The sequence below is a fragment of the Dendrobates tinctorius genome, unplaced genomic scaffold (assembly GCF_039654945.1).
Source record: "Dendrobates tinctorius isolate UK_male_01 unplaced genomic scaffold, ASM3965494v1 ptg000083l, whole genome shotgun sequence".
Classification (NCBI taxonomy): domain Eukaryota; kingdom Metazoa; phylum Chordata; class Amphibia; order Anura; family Dendrobatidae; genus Dendrobates; species Dendrobates tinctorius.
This window is the reverse complement of record NW_027361751.1, coordinates 589,539-617,187: the sequence shown is the minus strand read 5'-3', so window position 1 is coordinate 617,187 and position 27,649 is coordinate 589,539. Positions and strand designations below refer to the sequence as shown.

Here is a 27,649-nt window from a genome sequence, read left to right as displayed (position 1 = left end):
GCCGTGTGAGCCACGCCTTGAAGAAAGGTTTTGACCTGAGGACGGGAGGCCAACGTCTTCTGAAATAAAATGGACAGCGCCGAAACTTGACCCTTCAAAGAGCTGAGGGCAAGCCCCGCATCCAGCCCTGCCTGAAGAAACGCCAGAACCGAAGGGAGCGAAAAGCACATGGGCGCGATGTCATTGGCCTCGCACCAAGTGAAATAGGCCTTCCAGACACGGTAATAAATTTTGGAAGATGATGGCTTTCTGGCTCGGATCATGGTATGAATTACTCGATCGGAAAATCCTGCCCGTTTCAAAACCTCGGTCTCAACAGCCACGCCGTTAAATTGAGCGACCAAGAATTGGGGTGGCAAATCGGGCCTTGAGACAGCAGATCTGCCCTGTCTGGAAGCTTCCAGGGGGCGCCCGCGAGAAGATTGACAATGTCCGTGAACCAAGACCTTCTGGGCCAATTCGGGGAGATGAGAATGACTGGGATTCCTTCTGCTTTGATCTTCTTCAACAGTTTGGGAAGAAGGGGCAGGGAAGGAAACAGGTAGGGGAGTTCGAACTGCGACCAAGGAACGGCCAGAGCGTCGGCGCCCACTGCCATAGGGTCTCGAGACCTGGATACAAACTGTGGGACTTTCCTGTTGAGGCGAGACACCAGCAGGTCTACGTCCGGGGTTCCCCATCGACGGCAGAGCAGATGAAACACCTCCGGATGTAGGGACCACTCTCCCGCCGCGAGACCCTCGCGGCTGAGAAAATCGGCGGCCCAGTTGTCTTCGCCGGGAATGTGTACCGCGGAAATTGTCGGCACGGAAACCTCTGCCCAATGAAGAATCTTGGACACTTCTGCTAGGGCTGAGACACTCCATGTCCCTCCTTGGCGGTTGACATATGCCACCGCTGTGGCATTGTCTGTCTGAATCTGGATAAGCAGGCCCCTGAGAAGCCTCTCCCAGTGAACGAGAGCCAGATGAATCGCTCGTATCTCTACGACGTTGATCGGCAGAGCTGATTCCTGAGACGACAATCGACCCTGAACAGTGTGATTGCGGAACACTGCCCCCCAGCCGAGGAGGCTGGCATCCGTTGTTACAATCTGCCAGTGAATGGGAAGAAATGACCGTCCCAAGGAAATGAGAGGTGACGTCAACCACCAGTTGAGTGACCGTTTGATCCGGCGTGAAAGACGAACAGGACGATCCAGGAACAGAGCCGACCTGTTCCACCTCGACAGGATGGCGTGTTGGAGAGGTCTGGCGTGAAATAGAGGCAGTTCCCTTTGCCCAATCGCCGCCACCATCTTTCCCAGGACCCTCATGGTTGTTCGGAGGGACGGAAATCGTGTGATCTGAAGCGATCGTACATCCTGCTGCAGGGAAAGAATCTTCTCTTGTGAGAGAAAGACCCTTGCCCGACGAGTGTCGAACAGTAGGCCCAGAAACACAAGACGCTGAGTAGGAACCAGACAGGACTTTTTCCTGTTGACGAGCCATCCAAAATTGGAAAGGGTGTCTAAGATGATCGTCAGACTTAGGCGAGCCTGTTGAAAAGAGAAAGCTTTGATCAGAATGTCGTCGAGATACGGAGAAAGGACGAGACCTCTGATCCTCAACAAGGTCATCAACGCAGCCATGATCTTCGTGAATACTTTGGGTGCGGTGGCGAGACCGAAGAGCAGCGCGATTAACTGGTAATGTTCCTGGCGAATCGTAAAACGCAGGAACTTCTGATGTCCGGAGAATATGGGAACATGTAGATAGGCATCTTGGATGTCTATTGAACACATGAATTCCTGCTCCTCCATGGAAGCGATTACCGAACGAATCGACTCCATCCGGAAGTGGTGGAGGCGGACTCTTTTGTTGAGTAGCTTGAGATTCAAGATGGGTCGGACCGCCCCATCTTTTTTCGGCACCACAAATAGGTTCGAATAAAACCCTGTGAAACGCTCCGCCTCGGGAACGGGCACATTCACCCCGGAACTGAGGAGAGAGGCGATGGCTGTAAAGAACTCCGGGATCAAGGCTGGATCTTTTGGAGGGCGGGATTCGAAGAAACGATCTTGCGGACGAGAAACGAACTCTATCTTGTATCCTGACGATACAACCTCCCTGACCCAAGCGTCCTCCACTGAGGCCAGCCAGATGTCCCTGAAGAAGAGGAGTCAACCTCCCAATTGGAAGGGACCCTCGGAAATCCGACGATAGTCATGCTGATGTGGACCGTCCAGATCTGGATCTGGATGGTCTGCCCTGGGATGAGTGTGATCGCCAGGAGGGGGTGGGTCTGAAGGAAACTTTCTATCCTGGCGTGCCTGCGGTCTTTGTTGTTTGGAAGGGTTCTCCTCCGTATTGAAACGGCGGAAAGCCCGAAAGGGACGAAACTGACGCCTTAGTGGGAGTCTGTGAGGCTTCAACTGAGGGAGGAAGGAACTCGTGCCTCCGGTGGCGTCCTTAATAATCTGATCCAATTGGGATCCAAAGAGGCGCACTCCCTGAAAAGACAGATTAGTAAGAGACTTCTTAGAAGACAAGTCCGCCTGCCAGGCCTTGAGCCAAATCGTACGTCGGATTGCCACTACGTTGCTTGATGCCTGAACTGCGCAGGATGCGGCATCCAAAGAAGCAGAAAGCAGATAATCCCCCGTATGGGAGATCTGATTGGCGATATCGGCCAATCGCTCTGGTTGTGCTTTATCTAGGATGCCCTTACGAAGATCCTCTGCCCAAGTAGCTATGGCCTTTGCTGCCCAAGATGAAGCAAAGATTGGACATACCGCCGCTGAAGCCGCTTCGAATGCAGACTTTGCTAGGGATTCTATAATCCTATCATTAGAATCCTTTAAAGACGCCACACCTGAAAGCGGGAGAACCGTGTTATTAGAAAGTCTGGACACGGTTGGGTCCACCGAGGGAGAAGCAGACCAGTTGTCCGTGAGCTCTTTGGCAAACGGGTACAGCACGCCGAGACGCTTTCCTCTTTGAAAGCGTCTTGTCGGATCTTCTCTTTCCTTGGTAAAAATCTTTCCAAACTCGGAATGGAAAGGAAATACCCTGGAGGGTGTTTCCTCCCGTCTGAACGAAACCTCCTGATCTGAGGATTTCGCAGGGGAGTCAGCAATGTCGAAGGTATGGTGAATTGCTGCAATGAGGTCCTGCACCGTAACACTCATATTCGCATCCTGGTCCGAATCCAGCTCTAAAAGCCCCTCAGATGACCTGTCCAAGAACGCTTCACCTGACTCGGGAGAGGAGGCCCGGGAAGGAGGCTGCTGAGAAGGACTATGTGGTGAGATGGGACAAGGAGAGGATTCCGGCTGGAGATCCTGCCTGGGTCTTTTGCGACTAACACTGGCTGGCTCAAATGGAATCTCTTGAGACCTGCTGGACCCTGCAGAAGTGTCCAGGGGCAACTTATCGAGAACGGCTACTAGGGACTGAGACACCCTGGTGAGGTCTGCCACTGATTGTGATAGAGACAAAGCCTAGCCAGGCATGGGGGGGTTCACTCTCACATGGGGCCATAGATGGCTCCTGAGCGGCGTCAGGCTGAATTGGATTGCTGCAGTCTAGGCAGAGGGGAGTGGACTGACCTGAGTGAAGTTTGCGATTGCAAGAAGAACATGCAAAGAACTTGACTAGCGTGCAGGAGGGAGCCGTAGGGCTTGAACGATCAGATTTAGAGTTAGACATAGTGAGTAACTGAGGTAGTGCTGGGAGGTTGGGGGACAGAAGGCAGAGAAGGGTGTCAGTCTGCAGATGCAGAGCTACTCACGGTCCGGTGACCCCAGAGACGATGCTATCCGACTTGTCTGCAGATGCAGGTCATAGCAAAATCCGGCTGACAGGCCAAGAGAGCGATATCCGGCTGACAGGCCAAGAGAATGGTGTCCGGCTGACAGGCTGAGAAGATGGCGACCGCCTGAGAGGAACGGAGAAGACGCGCGCTTCCAGGGGAAGAAGGGCGGCGCTAACCGCCGGGCTGAAATAGGCACCGCCCACTGGCCAAGAACAGGCTGGGGTGCAAGAGAGAGAGGCGGTGGGAGGACCTGGAACGGGCGGGAGAGAAGCCCGCTTAGTAGAAAGGGGCGGGAGGCGTGGTCGCGACGCTGAAGTAGGCCCGATTTGAAGCCGGGGCCTAAATTAATAGCGGCGGCCGCCTGTCAGCACGGGGTCGGCGCGGAGGTGCCGCAGCATGAGCACTGCCGCAAAAAAAAAAACTGCCTGGGGAGAAGGGAACGGCTGTAAGAGAGAGCGGAGGCTGCCTGTAGGCGCAGGATGGCCGCAGGTGTCCGCAGCGCTACCGCATCCCTGCTCCAAGGGGAACGCTGCAACCGTGCCGACTGAGGGGGAGGCGAGTGGGCCCCAATACTTACCCGTCCCGGGCCCGGATTCCTGTCGAATAAAGGTACCTTGTTCCTGAAGAATGTCTGTGTCTCGTCCAACCGACAGGCTCTGGTAGGCGAGTGGGTGGGAGACGGACGACAAGGACCCTTTGAATCGCTGACACGTCTTCGTGTTGGCGTCCGCCAGGAAGGCTGCTGGTCCTGCCGCGGAGAGCTGCGAGGATACGGGGTGGCAGTACACGCCGTACTCACAGACTCCTTGTGGGAGTACAGATGTGACTATTCACTCTGTATCCCTCCGGAAAAAACCTGAAAAGAAACGACGCACAACGAGTTAGATATGGGTCTAATCAAAGACCCGTGTCCACCTCCTACTGACACTAAGCTAAACTGAGGAATTCCCTGCCGGTCGGTGGGGTGTATACTGCCGAAGAGGAGCTAACCTTTTTTTGTGCATAGTGTCAGCCTCCTAGTGGCAGCAGCATACACCCATGGTCTCTGTGTCCCCCAATAAGGCGAACGAGAAAAGAAGATTTGGGGTGCTCACCGTAAAATCTCTTTTTCAAAGCCATCACAGGAAACCATGGGTGTATGCTATTGCCACTAGGAGGCTGACACTAGGCAGAAAAAAAGGCTAACTCCTCCTCAGCAGGCTTTACCCACCAATCGGCAAAGAGCTGATCAGTAAGGGTACCGTTACACTAAGCGATGCACCAGCGATCCCAACAACGATATGGATCGCTGGTGCATCGCTAAGTGGTCGCTAGTGAGCTGCCACACAGGCAGATCTCACCAACGACATAGCAGAGGTCGGGGGTCACTACTTACCTGTCAGACGCGGCGATCCTGACGTCCTCCACCCGCGTCCACGCGTCGCTCGTCGGCGCCACAGCAAGCCCAGCAGGAAGCGCCCGACGAGAAATGGTCCAGGACGTTCTCGCGCGATCAGCGACAGACAGCGGGGGAGCCGGTTGGAGGTAAGTATCACACATAGCGATATCGCTAGCAATATCGCTGCTGCATCACAAAACCAGTGACATTACAGCGATATTGCTAGCGATATCGCTATGTGTAACGGGCCCTTTAGAGTGAAAGCAGTAGAAAAGGAGATAAAAGAAATTACCCTAATTGAACCAACAAGGGCGGGTGCTGTGTCCCCCCAACGAAGGCTCCGAGAAAGATATTTTACGGCGAGTACCCCAAATCTTTTTTTCTTGATCACTTCAAAAATAGAGTTTAAAGGACGGTCCAAAACATGGCACATCGATGTGAAAGCCCTGTGGATGCTTGCCCTCTGCAAGGGTCTGACATATAGCACAGTGGTCATTGTCAAAACAGCTGGTACAACAGACAGCTCTGAACCAGATGTTTAATGCCATAGATGCCACTATCAAGTGACCAAAGCATTTCAGCTGAAGCCCTTCACGGTCTGCCCATCAATCTTCCCCACTGCTACAAAAAAAACTAAGCAGAAATCTGTCATTGTCATTTTTGTACTGACTCACAGAATAAAGATATTATTTATACGACACAGAGACCTGGAAAAATTAAACCAAAACATTACGGTTTACCACATTTACCACAAAATGGTGCAAAAAAGAAAAAAAACTTTCATGGACACAAAGTTAAAAAAATAGGGAAAAAAAATTGTCATGTCATTATGTGCACATTCAAACCTCACATCTGTCTGTATATAACCCCACACTGAAAAAGAGCTATATGGTAACTGAGCCCCTCTCTTATACTGCCCACAGGGGTGTATGGAAAATCTGACACACCCATGCTACTATGATTACCCACGTGTCTCCCAGCAGACAGTAGGACGTGTGCGCTTTATGTGCAGCTGTAACCAATAGGACACAATGGGAGAATAGCAGACAACAGTATCATTGTCTACAGGGAAGTATGAGCACTGCCATAACCCTGAATGATGAGGGGATGTGTTTATACTATCCTTCCTCTGCAACAAAGTGCTCTGCGGTTGATGATGTATCATATGGATGATGGATTTCTTTGATGGCATCCTGCCAGCTCGTCTGTAGCAGCACAAAAGACCAGTCACACCGTCAGTAGTAGGTGAGGCTGTAATGCCTATGTGATAACTCCCTTGGTAATGCCTGCAGAGCGGAGAATAGAAGCATACAAGAATGTATTTTTCTAATGATTTTTGTAGAAAATAAAAGAAAAAAATCACATTTTTCCATACAAATTTGGTTTAAAATATGACTTTCCCAGGAAACGGACTGGTTAAAAAATATGTTTTCATTTTATGCAAAAAACAAAACAGTAAACAACAGATGGAGTAATTGCTTACTTTCAAGGTGCAAGTTAGTCGGTTGGGTTTCAGGTCTTGATCTTCCATTGTTCTGGATCCATCAATTATTACAAACATGTGACGCATCTAGAAAAAGTTGTGCCATATTATTTATGTAAAGCTCATGACAATAGGTTTTTGATGTGAACGCCTGGAAATAAAGTCCACAGCTCTAACTTACCATTCCCAAACGAACTTGTCCATGATGTTCAAACACTCTGTGAAATTACACACAAATAACATTATAAATTAAATAAGAAAAAAAAAAAAAAGTAAAACTGCACTTAGTAACTCCTTAAAGTATTACTACATAAATTGACACACAGGAATAGAAATCTCTTGCATGCTGGTTATACAGGCAATTTATCATAACTATTGTCCTTGTAGCCAATCACTAACCTATAACAGGACACTAAGGACAAATCTGCCCGATGGATCACTAGTTGACTCTCTGCAAGGAGATTCGGTAAGTTCCAAGAACAGGTACGATAGTCATGTCCAGGCTGGAGCACAGTGGACCAGGTGGATCCCCCCGGTTGGCCCTGCTGCAGCAGTGTGCCCCCTGCCTGTCAGTATACACTGTAGTTGGCACAATGCACTTGATTCACTATATTATTCATGTAACAGATTACCTAGTGTATTAATTATAGAAGCAGAGGTAAATCTGTGACTGCAGTAATGTAATATTTGGCCCCCTGAAGAAGCCAAAGCGAAACGCGTGTTGGTGCTGCTATCGTAGTGTCTCTCTGAGGAATTATTTGACTTATGGATGTGTATAGCATGTGGTGCATTGTCATTATTACATAATCTATAGACCCCAAATTGGCAGGTGGTACATGCCAACTCTGAGAGTGCCCATATGCCATTGTAAGCACTAGCACTTTTGAAAGTATTTGAACATATATATCTTATGATTGCGCGCCCCCCCATCCCTTTACATGATACAGACAGAGAGACCCATTTTTCTGTTCATCCATCCCTCATTATGCTGCTTATCTTGATACAATTTTTAATTTCATGTTAATGTACCTTTATATTTAATAAAATTGTTAAATGTTTGCACGAAGATCATTGGCCTGTACTACATGTCTTTTTGTATTTATTGGTAATGTAATAGATACACTTGGCACCCCAATCCAATACTGGTCATGTCACATATAGGACCCATGGATAGTGGTTATATAACAGACAACACACGCATCTTGTGTTATGTGACGAGTTTAATTTACCTTTACCTTTTCCTTTTATCTTTGAACAGGATCTCATCAATTGTAGCCTTCAGGGACCCGGATTCATCTTCTTTGAGAACCTCCCTTGAGCAGACAAATAACTACTTTGTAACAAACTGATAAAGCAGATCAATAAAACCCAACTATGCAATTAAAATATTTAAAACAAATAAAAAGGGTAACAAATTGTTGTTGCTGATTTATGAACATAGGCAGAAATTGAAGTATGGAAGTAACACGTTTATTCAGGATAAAACAGGCCTCGCATTTCAACTCTGGACCACCGCCTTCCTCATCAGGAATTTATATACACATGATAAGGGAATTTCTATAATGGGGTTGGGTCAAAGGTCAGAAAAATACACATTTCTACAAAAACCTTAGGTTAAATTAGAACCTGATATTCAACATTAAGAATGTAGTGATGCTATACCCTAGCTATTACCATCATGCATCATTTGTTCAAATACATAAAAAAAGAGAAACGTCTAAATGCCAGAACTGAGTTTCTTTTATTTGCTGCAACGCTGACAAAAAAGTGCTGTAAGACATTATCAACATCTGTCCCAAGGTTGTAGCACTAAAAACGCACCCCACAAGAAACAGGCCCTCACACAGCTCCATCGACTGAAAAATGAAGACGGCAACACAATCAGAAATTGCAGATTTCTTTTCCACCACCAAAATAATAATAAACTGGATAAATTTGGAATCGATATGTGGCAAACATAATGAGGTTATTTAACATTAACACTGATTCCACAGAAAACAAGCCCCCATGTGTCTCTGTAATCTTTTTTTTTTTTTTCCGTCCACAAATTATGGATCTTAAAAGAGAGGGAAAAAAAAAACGAAAATGCAAAAAATGGAAATTGATCATGTTGGCAACGTGTTAATGTAGAATTCGGAGTCTTAATCCAACCCAAGTTTTTTTATTATTTATTTTTCTATGGTGTAATGATCTTTGACCCAACCCCATGATGTCATGTCCTTCTCCTGTCTTATGCAGTATATCAATTCCTGATGTTTGTTACTGTAATATGGCCGGTGGAAGGCGCTGGTCCAGGTGCTGACTTGCCTACTTTGGACTTGAAACCGTACTGTGCTTGGCAGTAGCACACTCTTATAATGTGAGCATACTACCACCCGCCTTTGAGAATTTTCCGTTACCATTCATTTGACAAGGACGTCTGCACTATAAAGCGCCCGGGATTTCTATTTCATTAGGTATCGATCATCTCATGGTCTTACCATGTTCTCTCATAACCGCCTTCCCAACGTTTGGTTCTTTCTGGTTCTTCATCCATTTCTGAACTAAGAAATCACTGATGACTTCACTAGGAGAAGAACATTGGTACATTGTTATAATATATTGCACCTTCATTCTGTGTAGTAAGGTGCTAAGGCAGAGTAAAAATGGTGATAGTCAAAGAGAAATTACTACAGGTTATCAATGGGGAGAGCAGTAATCCAGGGCTCAGTCCACACTGCACCAGGACCCATTGCCCAGTTGTGACTTATTACATGTTTTTTTTTATCTTGGAATGTTTAATACTTACCTTTTTATTGGTGATCCTTACTATTAGCCTACTGCTTTCTCTTATCTACTAGAAATAGGCCAAATGCTATCGCATCGGGAGTGCGCAGTAACAGCCGTGTCGTTACCGTGCATGTGCGGGTAGAGCGCGCAGTTGTGGCTGTTACTGCGCCTGCGTGGGAATAGTGGACACATGTATGTCACTTGCGCAGGCGCAGCGCCACTGCCGCAGTGCCTTATGGGATTTGGGGACAGCGGCCGTAAGTCCCAACTGGCGATTATATATATAGATGTATACTCTCAGGAGGCCTGTGTTTGATGGTGTGCAGTCAGAATGGGTGCCGAGTAGTGATGAGAGAGCATGCTCGTACCCTAATCGAGTATTTACGGTGTGCTAGAAAAAAAATGCTTGAGTCCCAATGGCTGCATGACTAGCGGCTGTTTGACAGCTGCAATACATGCAGGGAATGCAGGTTTGTTAGGCAATTCCTGCATGTGTTGCAGCTGTCGAACAGCCGCTAGTCATGCAGCCGCTGCAACTCGAGCATTTTTTCGAGCATACCGAAAATACTTGATCGGACAACACCTTATCTGAGCACGCTCGCTCATCACTAGTCCCGAGTCTTTCATCCACAGTTGGCACCTACTGTAATGTATACTGTGTGGTCTATGCTTCTTTGCAGTGACCCTCTGTAGGAAAGCGCAGATTGTTGCTCCTTCCTATACAGTGAAGGCTTAGTGCATCTAGCCTACAATAAATGTATGGCGCTTTTCATAACATTTACCGTAACGCCACCTCGGACGCCAATCACCAAAGGTTGGAAATCTGTTTTTCTTTCCAATCTCTGTTTCTCCGATATGACTGCGCCCCATTAGTTTAACTGCAAAGGTGTTTTCTCATGTAAAGTGCCACTACAAGAAACGTATACCACGAGTTCTAGATTTCCTTACAGTGGGCCCTAAGTTGGACAGCTGCCTCATCATCCAATCCGACAATGCACAGTGACAGGCACACGGCTCCTGAGCGTATGCGCCCAACAGTGGATGCAGCGTGGACCAAACCTAAGCAAATCATATACAGGTGAATGTGGCCGGTTCAAGGCTAAAAGAGCACACTGCCAGTCTTCTGGGGAATGATCGCCTATGGTGACATTACAGTACAGCTACCAAATGTATACAGCAGGCAAGGTGCAGACACACTGTGCACTGACACTAACCTGTTCACCTAGAAATGTGGGTAATGTACCATGGCCCCTTCCTACACTGACCCGGCAGGCGGCGCTGTCATGTAGAGTGACACACACCTCATGACAGTCCTGCAGTCTTTCGGCTTCCATTTGCAGCCACCATGTAAAGAATCTGTCCTGCACATGAATTTCATCTCTCTTTCAATCCTGGTTCGGGCCGACCACCACCGAGTGGAGAGATGGAGGCGCAGACAAGGTCCTCTCCATTCATTGCAGAGCAGTTACGAGTGCAAACGCTCCCGGCTGTATTCAGAACTGCCATAGCAATGAGTGGAGAGGAATGGCGCCTGCAGCGCTGCTTCTGCACGCACCGGGGGTCGGATGCTGGCGGACCACCATTCTAGGGATAGAGGCAGGTTTGCTGCCGATCATTTATTAACAGACTAACGAAAAACTGCAGAAATCCAGCAAACATGGTTTCTCTGCCCCGTAGAGGCCAGCACACTGCGCAGGACATCCCTGCAGGTACCTACCTAACACACACACAGGACACCGGCGCAACCGCAGGACGGGACAGGATAAAGGACCTCTGCTGACGTCATGCCCATGTGACGCCTGTCACCGGAAGAGGCGGGGCCTCCTCATTCATTCATTGCAATCAGATGATACCAGGAAGCTGCTGCTCAGTAGGCTCCTTCAGTAGCTCCGCTCTAGATGGCTCACTGCTGAGGTAGAATGGAGCGGCTGTAGTGAGGAGCTCACCGGAGCCTCCATTCCAGACAGCTCAGTGCTGAGGCGACCGGAGTGGCGGTGATAACAGGAGCTCTTCATAGACACGTCATTATACTCACCTCCTCTCAGAACGGGCTGGAGGGGAGTTTCTGCAGTGAGGGGGTAATGAGGCCCAGGAATATGGACATTACAAGAGTTGCTGCAGTGAAGGGGTAATGACATTACAGGAGTTGCTGCAGTGAAGGGGTAATGGCATTACAGGAGTTGCAGCAGTGAAGGGGGTAATCAGGCCCAGGAATACGGACATTACAGGAGTTGCTGCAGTGAAGGGGTAATGACATTACAGGAGTTGCAGCAGTGAAGGGAGTAATGAGGCCCAGGAATACGGACATTACAGGAGTTGCTGCAGTGAAGGGGTAATGACATTACAGGAGTTGCAGCAGTGAAGGGAGTAATGAGGCCCAGGAATACGGACATTACAGGAGTTGCTGCAGTGAAGGGGTAATGACATTACAGGAGTTGCAGCAGTGAAGGGAGTAATGAGGCCCAGGAATACGGACATTACAGGAGTTGCTGCAGTGAAGGGGGTAATGACATTACAGGAGTTGCTGCAGTGAAGGGGGTAATGACATTACAGGAGTTGCTGCTGTGAAGGGGTAATGGCATTACAGGAGTTGCTGCAGTGAAGGGGGTAATGACATTACAGGAGTTGCAGCAGTGAAGGGGGTAATGAGGCCCAGGAATACGGAAATTACAGGAGTTGCTGCAGTGAAGGGGTAATGGCATTACAGGAGTTGCAGCAGTGAAGGGGGTAATGAGGCCCAGGAATACGGAAATTACAGGAGTTGCTGCAGTGAAGGGGATAATGACATTACAGGAGTTGCTGCAGTGAAGGGGTAATGACATTACAGGAGTTGCTGCAGTGAAGGGGGTAATGACATGACAGGAGTTGCTGCAGTGAAGGGGTAATGACATGACAGGAGTTGCAGCAGTGAAGGGGTAATAACATTACAGGAGTTGCTGCAGTGAAGGGGTAATGACATTACAGGAGTTGCTGCAGTGAAGGGGTAATGACATTACAGGAGTTGCTGCAGTGAAGGGGTAATGGCATTACAGGAGTTGCAGCAGTGAAGGGGGTAATCAGGCCCAGGAATACGGACATTACAGGAGTTGCTGCAGTGAAGGGGTAATGACATTACAGGAGTTGCAGCAGTGAAGGGGGTAATCAGGCCCAGGAATACGGACATTACAGGAGTTGCTGCAGTGAAGGGGTAATGACATTACAGGAGTTGCAGCAGTGAAGGGAGTAATGAGGCCCAGGAATACGGACATTACAGGAGTTGCTGCAGTGAAGGGGGTAATGACATTACAGGAGTTGCTGCTGTGAAGGGGTAATGGCATTACAGGAGTTGCTGCAGTGAAGGGGGTAATGACATTACAGGAGTTGCAGCAGTGAAGGGGGTAATGAGGCCCAGGAATACGGAAATTACAGGAGTTGCTGCAGTGAAGGGGTAATGGCATTACAGGAGTTGCAGCAGTGAAGGGGGTAATGAGGCCCAGGAATACGGAAATTACAGGAGTTGCTGCAGTGAAGGGGATAATGACATTACAGGAGTTGCTGCAGTGAAGGGGTAATGACATTACAGGAGTTGCTGCAGTGAAGGGGGTAATGACATGACAGGAGTTGCTGCAGTGAAGGGGTAATGACATGACAGGAGTTGCAGCAGTGAAGGGGTAATAACATTACAGGAGTTGCTGCAGTGAGTGGGGTAATGACATGACAGGAGTTGCTGCAGTGAAGGGGGTAATGACATGACAGGAGTTGCAGCAGTGAAGGGGGTAATGACATGACAGGAGTTGCTGCAGTGTTGGGGGTAATGAGACCCAGGAATACGGACATTACAGGAGTTGCTGCAGTGAAGGGGGTAATGGCATTACAGCAGTTGCTGCAGTGTTGGGGGTAATGAGGCCCAGGAATACGGACATTATAGGAGTTGCTGCTGTGAGGGGGTAACGAGGGCCAGGATTACAGACATTACAGGAGTTGCTGCAGTGAGTGGGGTAATGATATTACAGGAGTTGCTGCAGTGAGTGGGGTAATGACATTACAGGAGTTGCTGCAGTGAGTGGGGTAATGACATTACAGGAGTTGCTGCAGTGAAGGGGGTTATGACATTACAGGAGTTGCAGCAGTGAAGGGGGTAATGACATGACAGGAGTTGCTGCAGTGTTGGGGGTAATGAGGCCCAGGAATACGGACATTACAGGAGTTGCTGCAGTGAAGGGGGTAATGGCATTACAGCAGTTGCTGCAGTGTTGGGGGTAATGAGGCCCAGGAATACGGACATTATAAGAGTTGCTGCTGTGAGGGGGTAACGAGGGCCAGGATTACAGACATTACAGGAGTTGCTGCAGTGAGTGGGGTAATGATATTACAGGAGTTGCTGCAGTGAGTGGGGTAATGACATTACAGGAGTTGCTGCAGTGAGTGGGGTAATGACATTACAGGAGTTGCTGCAGTGAAGGGGGTTATGACATTACAGGAGTTGCAGCAGTGAAGGGGGTAATGACAGGAGTTGCTGCAGTGTTGGGGGTAATGAGGCCCAGGAATACGGACATTACAGGAGTTGCTGAAGTGAAGGGGGTAATGGCATTACAGGAGTTGCTGCAGTGTTGGGGGTAATGAGGCCCAGGAATACGGACATTATAGGAGTTGCTGCTGTGAGGGGGAAACGAGGGCCAGGATTACAGACATTACAGGAGTTGCTGCAATGAGTGGGGGTAATGATATTACAGGAGTTGCTGCAGTGATGGGGGGTAATGAGGCCCAGGAATGACATTACAGGAGTTGCTGCTGTGAGGGGGGGTAATGAAGCCCAGGAATGACATTACAGGAGTTGCTGCTGTGAGGGGGGGTAATGAAGCCCAGGAATGACATTACAGGAGTTGCTGCAGTGAGGGGGGGTAATGACATATCAGGAATTGCTGCAGTGAAGGGGGTAATGGCATTACAAGAATTGCAGTGAGGGGGGGGAATGAAATTACAGGAATTGCTGCAGTGATGAGTGGGGGGTAATGAGGCCCAGGAATGACATTACAGGAGTTGCTGCAGTGATGGGGGTAATGACATTACAGGAGTTGCTGCAGTGAAGGGGGTAATGACATTACAGGAGTTGCTGCAGTGAAGGGGGTAATGACATTACAGGAGTTGCAGCAGTGAAGGGGGTAATGAGGCCCAGGAATATGGACATTACAAGAGTTGCTGCAGTGAAGGGGGTAATGACATTACAGGAGTTGCTGCAGTGAAGGGCGTAATGGCATTACAGGAGTTGCTGCAGTGAAGGGGTAATGACATTACAGGAGTTGCAGCAGTGAGGGGGGTAATGACATTACAGGAGTTGCTGCAGTGAGTGGGGTAATGACATTACAGGAGTTGCAGCAGTGAAGGGGTAATGACATTACAGGAGTTGCAGCAGTGAAGGGGGTAATCAGGCCCAGGAATACGGACATTACAGGAGTTGCTGCAGTGAAGGGGGTAATGACATTACAGGAGTTGCAGCAGTGAGGGGGGTAATGACATTACAGGAGTTGCTGCAGTGAGTGGGGTAATGACATTGCAGGAGTTGCAGCAGTGAAGGGGTAATGACATTACAGGAGTTGCAGCAGTGAAGGGGTAATGACATTACAGGAGTTGCAGCAGTGAAGGGGGTAATGAGGCCCAGGAATACGGACATTACAGGAGTTGCTTCAGTGAAGGGGGTAATATCATTACAGGAGTTGCTGCAGTGAAGGGGTAATGACATTACAGGAGTTGCTGCAGTGAAGGGGGTAATGATATGACAGGAGTTGCTGCAGTGAAGGGGTAATGACATTACAGGAGTTGCAGCAGTGAAGGGGTAATGACATTACAGGAGTTGCTGCAGTGAAGGGGGTAATGACATTACAGGAGTTGCTGCAGTGAAGGGGTAATGACATTACAGGAGTTGCAGCAGTGAGGGGGTAATGACATGACAGGAATTGCAGTGAAGGGATAATGACATTACAGGAGTTGCAGCAGTGAAGGGGTAATGACATTACAGGAGTTGCTGCAGTGAAGGGGGTAATGACATTACAGGAGTTGCTGCAGTGAAGGGGTAATGACATTACAGGAGTTGCTGCAGTGAAGGGGGTAATGACATTACAGGAGTTGCAGCAGTGAGGGGGGTAATGACATGACAGGAATTGCTGCAGTGAAGGGGTAATGACATTACAGGAGTTACTGCAGTGAAGGGGGTAATGACATTACAGGAGTTGCTGCAGTCAAGGGGGTAATGACATTACAAGAGTTGCTGCAGTGAAGGGGTAATGACATTACAGGAGTTGCAGCAGTGAGGGGGGTAATGACATTACAGGAGTTGCAGCAGTGAAGGGGTAATGACATTACAGGAGTTACTGCAGTGAAGGGGGTAATGACATTACAGGAGTTGCTGCAGTCAAGGGGGTAATGACATTACAAGAGTTGCTGCAGTGAAGGGGTAATGACATTACAGGAGTTGCAGCAGTGAAGGGAGTAATGAGGCTCAGGAATACGGACATTACAGGAGTTGCTGCAGTGAAGGGGGTAATGACATTACAGGAGTTGCTGCAGTGAAGGAGTAATGACATTACAGGAGTTGCAGCAGTGAAGGGGGTAATGAGGCCCAGGAATACGGACATTACAGGAGTTGCTGCAGTGAAGGGGATAATGACATTACAGGAGTTGCTGCTGTGAAGGGGTAATGACATTACAGGAGTTGCTGCAGTGAAGGGGGTAATGACATGACAGGAGTTGCAGCAGTGAGTGGGGTAATGACATTACAGGAGTTGCTGCAGTGAGTGGGGTAATGATATTACAGGAGTTGCTGCAGTGAGTGGGGTAATGATATTACAGGAGTTGCTGCAGTGAGTGGGGTAATGACATTACAGGAGTTGCTGCAGTGAAGGGGGTAATGATATTACAGGAGTTGCTGCAGTGAGTGGGGTAATGATATTACAGGAGTTGCTGCAGTGAGTGGGGTAATGACATTACAGGAGTTGCTGCAGTGAGTGGGGTAATGACATTACAGGAGTTGCTGCAGTGAAGGGGGTAATGACATGACAGGAGTTGCTGCAGTGAAGGGGTAATGACATGACAGGAGTTGCTGCAGTGAGTGGGGTAATGACATGACAGGAGCTTTTTTTTTTTCTTGAATAGGATACAAGTTATATATAGCTATACATACAAATACCAGTTTTATATGGTATGGATTTCATGGTTTTTAATGTTTCTCGGGGGAATTGCTCAAGTTTTTAGTGTAAACAATAAGTGTAAGTTATTTTTTATACTTTTGTTATTTTACATATTTTTATGTGGTCAAATAAAAAAAAAATTGTTTTTGTGATTAATAAAACTTACGTTGATCTAATCATTCACTGTAACATAAAACACTGCACTCAGCGCTGATTGCTCGGCTTTGCCGTATGTTCACCAGTCTCCGCACCAACAATTTGTATAGTATGCGGAGCGTCATGGGGAGAAGTGTAACGGAGCGCAGCCGACAGAATCATAATTTACAACACATTATGACAGAAATGTAGGGGACGATTCTGCTGTAATTTACGCCGTTTTGTGATGTATATGATGAGTCTGTTGTGCGCGGTCATAGTCACGCCCCTCCCTGCAAAACTCCACCCACTCTTCAAAATGGTAGCGCTGATGAAGACTTGTGTAAATAGAGGAAAAGTTGAATTTTATCAAAACTGAACAATCAGCGCTGTGTATAGCGAAAACTGATAAAATGCAAATTTAATTAATTGCAAAGAAAAAAAAATTTGCACTAAGTACCACAGCTTTCTCCATCTAACCCTTCTTTAGGACTGGCGTGTAAAATGCCAGTGTTTAGTTATCAGGGCTGTAATCTTCGGTAATGGCCCAGAAATAAAAACTCCCTGCAGCAACTCTGTTTTACTACACAGATGACTAGATCAGAGTTGCTGCACCGAGGCTCATGTTTCTGTGCACACAGTACTGTCTCTTAGGGCTCATTCAGATGTCCATGCACTTGGGTCCAATCTCGGACTGGCTGCCGGTCTTACGACCGGACCATGATGGCTTCATATGGGTCTAGGAGACCATCACGGTCTGGTTGTGAGAGCCTTGGCTAGTTCATGCATTGTCATCCGAGATTGCACTGATTGGAATGGCAGGCTGAATATCTGACCATTGCTCCACGCAATCTATGTGGCTGCCAGACAAACAAAGCATAGCTTGACAGCCCCATAGGGAAAGAATGGAGCTCAGACTTGGCGTGTGCACCGCTGCTCAATTCTACCAGAGATAAATGTGCCGAATAGCATAGGTGGATCAGGGCCGCACGTTGCAGGATAGCATAGGTGGATCAGGGCTGCATGGCGCCAGATAGCATAAGAGGATCAGGGCCGCACGTTGCAGGATAGCATAGGTGGATCAGGGCCGCACGTTGCAGGATAGCATAGGTGGATCAGGGCCGCATGGCACCGGATAGCATAAGTGGATCAGGGCCGCACGTTGCAGGATAGCATAGGTGGATCAGGGCCGCATGGCACCGGATAGCATAAGTGGATCAGGGCCGCACGTTGCAGGATAGCATAGGTGGATCAGGGCCGCATGGCACCGGATAGCATAAGTGGATCAGGGCCGCATGGCGCCGGATAGCATAAGTGGATCAGGGCCGCATGGCCCCGGATAGCATAGGTGGATCAGGACCGCACGTTGCAGGATAGCATAGGTGGATCAGGACCGCACGTTGCAGGATAGCATAGGTGGATCAGGACCGCACGTTGCAGGATAGCATAGGTGGATCAGGACCGCACGTTGCAGGATAGCATAGGTGGATCAGGACCGCACGTTGCAGGATAGCATAGGTGGATCAGGACCGCACGTTGCAGGATAGCATAGGTGGATCAGGGCTGCATGGCGCCGGATACCATAGGTGGCTCAGGGCCGTATGGCACCAGAGAGCATAGGTGGATCAGGGCCGCACATTGCAGGATAGCATAGGTGGATCTGTGCCACACGTTGCAGGATAGCATAGGTGGTTCAGGGCCGCACGTTGCAGGATAGCATAGGTGGATCAGGGCCGCACGTTGCAGGATAGCATAGGTGGATCAGGGCCGCATGGCGCTGGATAGCATAAGTGGATCAGGGTCGCATGGCGCCGGATAGCATAGGTGGATCAGGGCCGCATGGCGCCGGATAGCATAGGTGGATCAGGGCCGCATGGCGCCGGATAGCATAGGTGGTTCAGGGCCGCATGGCGCCGGATAGCATAGGTGGATCAGGGCCGCATGGCGCCGGATAGCATAGGTGGATCAGGGCCGCGTGGCGCCGGATAGCATAGGTGGATCAGGGCCGCACGTTGCAGGATAGCATAGGTGGATCAGGGCCGCACGTTGCAGGATAGCATAGGTGGATCAGGGCCGCATGGCACCGGATAGCATAAGTGGATCAGGGCCGCACGTTGCAGGATAGCATAGGTGGATCAGGGCCGCATGGCACCGGATAGCATAAGTGGATCAGGGCCGCATGGCGCCGGATAGCATAGGTGGATCAGGACCGCACGTTGCAGGATAGCATAGGTGGATCAGGACCGCACGTTGCAGGATAGCATAGGTGGATCAGGACCGCACGTTGCAGGATAGCATAGGTGGATCAGGACCGCACGTTGCAGGATAGCATAGGTGGATCAGGACCGCACGTTGCAGGATAGCATAGGTGGATCAGGACCGCACGTTGCAGGATAGCATAGGTGGATCAGGGCTGCATGGCGCCGGATACCATAGGTGGCTCAGGGCCGTATGGCACCAGAGAGCATAGGTGGATCAGGGCCGCACATTGCAGGATAGCATAGGTGGATCAGTGCCACACGTTGCAGGATAGCATAGGTGGTTCAGGGCCGCACGTTGCAGGATAGCATAGGTGGATCAGGGCCGCACGTTGCAGGATAGCATAGGTGGATCAGGGCCGCATGGCGCTGGATAGCATAAGTGGATCAGGGTCGCATGGCGCCGGATAGCATAGGTGGATCAGGGCCGCATGGCGCCGGATAGCATAGGTGGATCAGGGCCGCATGGCGCCGGATAGCATAGGTGGATCAGGGCCGCATGGCGCCGGATAGCATAGGTGGATCAGGGCCGCGTGGCGCCGGATAGCATAGGTGGATCAGGGCCGCACGTTGCAGGATAGCATAGGTGGATCAGGACCGCACGTTGCAGGATAGCATAGGTGGATCAGGGCCGCATGGCCCGGATAGCATAAGTGGATCAGGGTCGCATGGCGCCGGATAGCATAGGTGGATCAGGGCCGCATGGCGCCGGATAGCATAGGTGGATCAGGGCCGCATGGCGCCGGATAGCATAGGTGGTTCAGGGCCGCATGGCGCTGGATAGAATAGGTGGATCAGGGCCGCATGGCGCCGGATAGCATAGGTGGATCAGGGCCGCATGGAGCCGGATAGCATAGGTGGATCAGGGCCGCACGTTGCAGGATAGCATAGGTGGATCAGGACCGCACGTTGCAGGATAGCATAGGTGGATCAGGGCCGCATGGCGCCGGATAGCATAGGTGGATCAGGGCCGCACGTTGCAGGATAGCATAGGTGGATCAGGGCCGCACGTTGCAGGATAGCATAGGTGGATCAGGGCCGCACGTTGCAGGATAGCATAGGTGGATCAGGGCCGCACGTTGCAGGATAGCATAGGTGGATCAGAGCTGCACGTTGCAGGATAGCATAGGTGGATCAGGACCGCACGTTGCAGGATAGCATAGGTGGATCAGGACCGCACGTTGCAGGATAGCATAGGTGGATCAGGACCGCACGTTGCAGGATAGCATAGGTGGATCAGGGCTGCATGGCGCCGGATACCATAGGTGGCTCAGGGCCGTATGGCACCAGAGAGCATAGGTGGATCAGGGCCGCACATTGCAGGATAGCATAGGTGGATCTGTGCCACACGTTGCAGGATAGCATAGGTGGTTCAGGGCCGCACGTTGCAGGATAGCATAGGTGGATCAGGGCCGCACGTTGCAGGATAGCATAGGTGGATCAGGGCCGCATGGCGCTGGATAGCATAAGTGGATCAGGGTCGCATGGCGCCGGATAGCATAGGTGGATCAGGGCCGCATGGCGCCGGATAGCATAGGTGGATCAGGGCCGCATGGCGCCGGATAGCATAGGTGGTTCAGGGCCGCATGGCGCCGGATAGCATAGGTGGATCAGGGCCGCATGGCGCCGGATAGCATAGGTGGATCAGGGCCGCGTGGCGCCGGATAGCATAGGTGGATCAGGGCCGCACGTTGCAGGATAGCATAGGTGGATCAGGGCCGCACGTTGCAGGATAGCATAGGTGGATCAGGGCCGCATGGCACCGGATAGCATAAGTGGATCAGGGCCGCACGTTGCAGGATAGCATAGGTGGATCAGGGCCGCATGGCACCGGATAGCATAAGTGGATCAGGGCCGCATGGCGCCGGATAGCATAGGTGGATCAGGACCGCACGTTGCAGGATAGCATAGGTGGATCAGGACCGCACGTTGCAGGATAGCATAGGTGGATCAGGACCGCACGTTGCAGGATAGCATAGGTGGATCAGGACCGCACGTTGCAGGATAGCATAGGTGGATCAGGACCGCACGTTGCAGGATAGCATAGGTGGATCAGGACCGCACGTTGCAGGATAGCATAGGTGGATCAGGGCTGCATGGCGCCGGATACCATAGGTGGCTCAGGGCCGTATGGCACCAGAGAGCATAGGTGGATCAGGGCCGCACATTGCAGGATAGCATAGGTGGATCAGTGCCACACGTTGCAGGATAGCATAGGTGGTTCAGGGCCGCACGTTGCAGGATAGCATAGGTGGATCAGGGCCGCACGTTGCAGGATAGCATAGGTGGATCAGGGCCGCATGGCGCTGGATAGCATAAGTGGATCAGGGTCGCATGGCGCCGGATAGCATAGGTGGATCAGGGCCGCATGGCGCCGGATAGCATAGGTGGATCAGGGCCGCATGGCGCCGGATAGCATAGGTGGATCAGGGCCGCATGGCGCCGGATAGCATAGGTGGATCAGGGCCGCGTGGCGCCGGATAGCATAGGTGGATCAGGGCCGCACGTTGCAGGATAGCATAGGTGGATCAGGACCGCACGTTGCAGGATAGCATAGGTGGATCAGGGCCGCATGGCCCGGATAGCATAAGTGGATCAGGGTCGCATGGCGCCGGATAGCATAGGTGGATCAGGGCCGCATGGCGCCGGATAGCATAGGTGGATCAGGGCCGCATGGCGCCGGATAGCATAGGTGGTTCAGGGCCGCATGGCGCTGGATAGAATAGGTGGATCAGGGCCGCATGGCGCCGGATAGCATAGGTGGATCAGGGCCGCATGGAGCCGGATAGCATAGGTGGATCAGGGCCGCACGTTGCAGGATAGCATAGGTGGATCAGGACCGCACGTTGCAGGATAGCATAGGTGGATCAGGGCCGCATGGCGCCGGATAGCATAGGTGGATCAGGGCCGCACGTTGCAGGATAGCATAGGTGGATCAGGGCCGCACGTTGCAGGATAGCATAGGTGGATCAGGGCCGCACGTTGCAGGATAGCATAGGTGGATCAGGGCCGCACGTTGCAGGATAGCATAGGTGGATCAGGGCCGCACGTTGCAGGATAGCATAGGTGGATCAGAGCTGCACGTTGCAGGATAGCATAGGTGGATCAGGGCCGCATGGCGCCGGATAGCATAAGTGGATCAGGGCCGCACGTTGCAGGATAGCATAGGTGGATCAGGACCGCACGTTACAGGATAGCATAGGTGGATCAGGGCCTCACGTTGCAGGATAGCATAGGTGGATCAGGGCCGCACGTTGCAGGATAGCATAGGTGGATCAGGGCCGCATGGCGCCAGATAGCATAGGTGGATCAGGGCCGCATGGCGCCAGATAGCATAGGTGGATCAGGGCCGCATGGCGCCGGATAGCATAGGTGGATCAGGGCGTTGTCCGGTGAAAAATTCTCTCTATTCAAGCTTCACATCATTGGTATAAGATAGTTTCCTCCCATCAATAGTACCAGGGCTGCCACTAGGAATTTTGGGGCCCCATACTGGCAAAATTTATGGGGCCCCCCTTGAGACTCTGCCCAGGCTCCACCCCCAGCTCCGCCTCCACCCTAGCTCCTCCTCCACCATGCGAACCTTCCAAAATCCCTCCGCCCTTTCTTGGAAAAACTTCACTTCTACACCACACCCTCACCAATCTCACATCAACACCATATCACATACATAGCCATCAGCTTTAGTTTTGACCAAAAGATTTTTTAAGCGTGCCACCATGACAAGGTAGACTCTATTGACAGGGCCCTACTCTACTCTAACCTATTAAACATTTGGTAACTTTTTTTTAACCATTATTGTGCATCCATCTTCAGACAATGACCAGATGATACTGAGTCAGTGCCCATCTAACTCTAACATACTCCAGCAAGGTGGCAAAGGCAGTACCTTATATTAGGTTGGTCACATATTAAGTCAATGTAATTGGACCCCCAGATTCTGTTCCCTCTCCCGTCATGGCTCTTTGGGCACCGCCACCATGCCACCGGAGACGGAGACATCAGAGAGAGTCAGAGACAGTCTACTCACCCTGCTCGCTCGCCGCCTCGTGACTGGTCTGCCAGTGCCTACCGTCTGCGCCTCGCCATCCACCGTCCCGCTGCCGTCCACGGTCACCATCTTCTGCTCCCAGCCTGGTCCCACCACGTGGCGCGCTGGCACAGCCTATGGGTGATGGTCACACAAAATCCCTCATGCTCCATTCAAACATGGCTTTAGGACCCCAACTTCTCAGAAAAGGGCTTTTGGCTGCCAGCTATGTAAGGTGTATGTGCACCCCAAAACATGAGATCACAGATATCAGCACTTCAGACCAGACATGCTTCTGTAGACACGGACTGTGCTAACAAATCGCCAGTGATCAGCACTGACACTGGTATCCGAGGTCCCAGCAGTCAAAGATGACAAGATGAGAATGGAGGGGCTGCCATGTCCCTGACTAATATGTCCCCACTGCTACAGATCTGATAGTGAACTGCCAATCAGATCAATTTACCTGAATGACATTGACATAGGGGAACTGGAAAATCCCCAATGTTCAGCACTAGACCTGTAGTGAGGGTCAGCCCTAAGAGTAAGCGCACGAGCAGCACATTCAATGTGGACTTTCCTCAACAAAATCATGTGGCACGTGTGGATCTTGTCACATACAAGTGACACACTGTGGATTTTAAAATGCACATTTGAGTGGGAATCTCCCACTCATTTGTATTTCCTCACACATTTCCTGGAGGAATAGAAATGCATATTTATAAGTATCTAATGGTCCCAGGACTGCGCTTTATGTTACATTACCATCACAAATCTGTTCTGTCAAAACCCTGCAAAAGAGCCCTGACCCTAAAAATGGCACAGAGTGGACTGAGAACCAGTGGGACTATAAAGCCCCCAGTCAATTTTACACTGCAGACTTCTCCGCTGCCTTGCACATTGTGAGAATAGAGCAGGTGACTTTATAAGAGTTGTCAAAAGGTGACCCCAAAAAATCCCTGAGGTAAGAAAAGACTAGATAATATTACCCCCTCCCCTATGTCTGACTCTGAACCCTTCAGCTAGTGCAGGGGAGGGAGAGGACTGGGGGGCTTTATTTACTGTATTGGGAGTCATCTGGGGACAAGTGAAAGACCCCTAGAAGATGACATCTCATGCACATAGGGCAACCTGAAACAGTAGGGTAAGTGGGAAGAAGCCGGCTCTGCAGCAGAGAATATAGGGCAGGTGGGTGGGAGTCTGCCCCTGTGGGGTACAACACGGGGATGTACCCTAAGGCTCCCAACCCCACAATGGCACTGCAGCCCCTCAGGGGGAGACAGGTTTATTGAGCTGGACGGAACCGCTGCCCCACAGAGCCTTGCTCTCCCAGCATGAGAGCCGCAGTCATATCGCAGCTGCTGCAGAACTCCTATCTGAAGCGCGGTTTCCCTTATCCCCTTCACACGGCCATAAGCGCCCACCGCCGACGTTGCATAATAACTTTCTAATGGGCCCCCCAATGCCAAAATGCACAAGCGGCTCTGTACACCTCGTACACACGGCTCCGCTCCGTACACCTCGCACACACGCGGCTCCGCTCCGTACACCTCGTACACACGGCTCCGCTCCGTACACCTCGTACAGACACGGCTCCGCTCTGTACACCTCGTACACACACAGCTCCGCTCCGTACACCTCGTACACACGGCTCCTCTCCGCTCACCTCGTACACGCGATGCTCCGCTCCGTACACCTCGTACACACGGCTCCGCTCCGTACACCTCGTACACGCACGGCTCCTCTCCGTACTCGTCGTACACGCACGGCTCCTCTACATACTCGTCGTACACGCACGGCTCCTCTCCGCACAACTCATACACACGGCTCCGCTCCGTACTCCTCGTACACACGGCTCCGCTCCGTACACCTCGTACACACGGCTCCTCTCCGCTCACCTCGTACACGCGATGCTCCGCTCCGTACACCTCGTACACACGGCTCCGCTCCGTACACCTCGTACACGCACGGCTCCTCTACATACTCGTCGTACACGCACGGCTCCTCTACATACTCGTCGTACACGCACGGCTCCTCTCCGCACAACTCATACACACGGCTCCGCTCCGTACTCCTTGTACACACGGCTCCGCTCTGTACATCTCGTACACACGGCTCCGCTCTGTACATCTCGTACACACGGCTCCGCTCCTTACTCCTCGTACACACACGGCTCCTCTCCGTACACCTCGTACACGCTCGGCTCTTCTCCGTACTCGTCGTACACGCACGGGTCCTCTCCGTACTCATCGTACACACACGGCTCCTCTCCGTACACCTCGTACACGCTCGGCTCTTCTCCGTACTCGTCGTACACGCATGGCTCCTCTCTGTACTCGTCATACACGAACGGCTCCTCTCTGTACTCGTCTTACACGCACGGCTCCTCTCCGTACTCGTTGTACACGCACGGCTCCTCTCCGTACTCGTCGTACACGCGCGGCTCCTCTCCGTACTCGTCGTACACGCACGGCTCCTCTACATACTCGTCGTACACGCACGGCTCCTCTCCGCACAACTCATACACACGGCTCCGCTCCGTACTCCTTGTACACACGGCTCCGCTCCGTACACCTCGTACACACGGCTCCTCTCCGCTCACCTCGTACACGCGATGCTCCGCTCCGTACACCTCGTACACACGGCTCCGCTCCGTACACCTCGTACACGCACGGCTCCTCTCCGTACTCGTCGTACACGCACGGCTCCTCTACATACTCGTCGTACACGCACGGCTCCTCTCCGCACAACTCATACACACGGCTCCGCTCCGTACTCCTTGTACACACGGCTCCGCTCCGTACATCTCGTACACACGGCTCCGCTCCTTACTCCTCGTACACACACGGCTCCTCTCCGTACACCTCGTACACGCTCGGCTTTTCTCCGTACTCGTCGTACACGCACGGGTCCTCTCCGTACTCGTCGTACACACACGGCTCCTCTCCGTACACCTCGTACACGCTCGGCTCTTCTCCGTACACCTCGTACACGCATGGCTCCTCTCTGTACTCGTCATACACGAACGGCTCCTCTCTGTACTCGTCTTACACGCACGGCTCCTCTCCGTACTCGTTGTACACGCACGGCTCCTCTCCGTACTCGTCGTACACGCACGGCTCCTCTCCGTACTCGTCGTACACGCACGGCTCCTCTCCGCACAACTTATACACACGGCTCCGCTCCGTACTCCTCGCACACACGGCTCCGCTCCGTACACCTCGTACACACACGGCTCCGCTCCGTACACCTCGTACACACACGGCTCCGCTCCGTACACCTCGTACACACACGGCTCCGCTCCGTACACCCTGTAAACCCCTCCTGAACCCACACAGAAACTTTACCTCATCCAGCAGTACACCATGACAACCAGCACAGCAGAGTCCTGCAGACATGAGGCCCCTGATCATGTGACCCCTGACTCCACCCCTCCTGTGACCTCATCACAGGTCCTGTGCGCACACAGCAGACGGAGCTGGAGGAGCCTGAACAAAATGTAGGGGGGCCCGGGGCCGAGCATGGACCGGGCTGCCATTGTTCTCAGGCGCCGGGCGGGCACCGGGCCCCCCTAATCACCGGGGTCCCCGCACAGAAACTTTACCTCATCCAGCAGTACACGACAACAAGCACAGCAGAGTCCTGAAAGTCCAGGGCCCTGATCATGTGACACCGGACTCCTCCCATTTTGTGACCTCATCACAGGTCCTGTGCGCACACAGCAGACAGAGCTCGGGCTGCCAGTGTGCTCGAGCGCCGGGCGGGCCCCCCCTAATCACTGGGGCCCCATACACTTGTAAGGGCTGTCATGCCCTGATGGCGGCCATGATCGCCTATATGTAGCAGATTTACTGCATTGCTATGAGCCACGACCAGCAGGTGGCACTCATAGCAATCTGCCGGCCACAACCATAGAGGTGTCAATGAGACCTCTGGTTGTCAAGGCAATGCGTCGCTGACCCCCGATCACGTAACGGGTCGGCAATGAGCTCATTTCTGGCCGCGTGCTGGTAGTACTAATTGAATGCCTGCTCCGGCGGCGAGCCCACCTCAAAGCAGGGGATACTTACTGCTGACATACTATTGCGTCAGCGGTAAGTAAGAGGTTAAAGAGGGACTGTGTCGGATCAGGGTGTATACTGAACTAAAAACTATGTAAAACTGTTGTTTTATTTCATTAAAATACTTATTCTTAACGTGTGTTTTTTGACTCTTTATTACTATAAGATTAATAATGGATAGTCGGCTTATTGACGCCTCTCCATTCATAACCGAGCTTAATGTCACCTGACAATAGCAAGGTGACATTAACCCCTTATTACCCCATATGCTATACAGCAGTGAGAAGAGAAGGGCTAAGTGCCAGAGTTGGCGCATCGTACAGATGCAACATTTCTGGGGAGGCTGCGGGCTGGTGTTTGTAGCCAGGGCGGGCCCAATATCCATGTCTCCTTCCTAGGCTATGAATAACAGCCCACAGCTGTCTGCGTAGCCTTTCTGGTTATGAATTATATGGGGACCCCACATCATTTTTTTGGGGGGTCCCCCCAACTAGACTAGCCAGTAAAGGCTAAATATACAGCAGCGGGCAGATATTCATAGCCTGGAAGATCCATGGGTATTAACCCCTTCCCCAGC

The 27,649-nt window shown here is 51.3% G+C and overlaps 1 protein-coding gene across 5 annotated transcripts in view; it reads right to left on the bottom strand.

Annotated features, from left to right (window-relative positions):
• LOC141097067 (general transcription factor IIH subunit 2) overlaps positions 1-26,666 on the bottom strand; it is an 88,246-nt gene extending 61,580 nt beyond the window's left edge. The window contains exons 1-5 of one of the 5 annotated variants that reach the window (XM_073584035.1): positions 26,616-26,666; positions 9,137-9,222; positions 7,892-7,969; positions 6,838-6,874; positions 6,657-6,743 (exon numbers count right to left, since the gene is read on the bottom strand). In XM_073584035.1, coding sequence (XP_073440136.1) covers positions 6,657-6,743; positions 6,838-6,874; positions 7,892-7,969; positions 9,137-9,192 — 258 coding nt within the window. In that variant the 5' untranslated portion in view covers positions 9,193-9,222; positions 26,616-26,666. Of the gene's footprint in view, positions 1-6,656; positions 6,744-6,837; positions 6,875-7,885; positions 7,970-9,136; positions 9,223-11,142; positions 11,328-23,011; positions 23,133-26,358; positions 26,427-26,615 lie in introns of those variants that run through there. The other 4 variants (XM_073584034.1, XM_073584036.1, XM_073584033.1 and 1 more) reach the window with 4 other exon arrangements.
• Between the last annotated feature and the right edge of the window lie 983 nt (positions 26,667-27,649).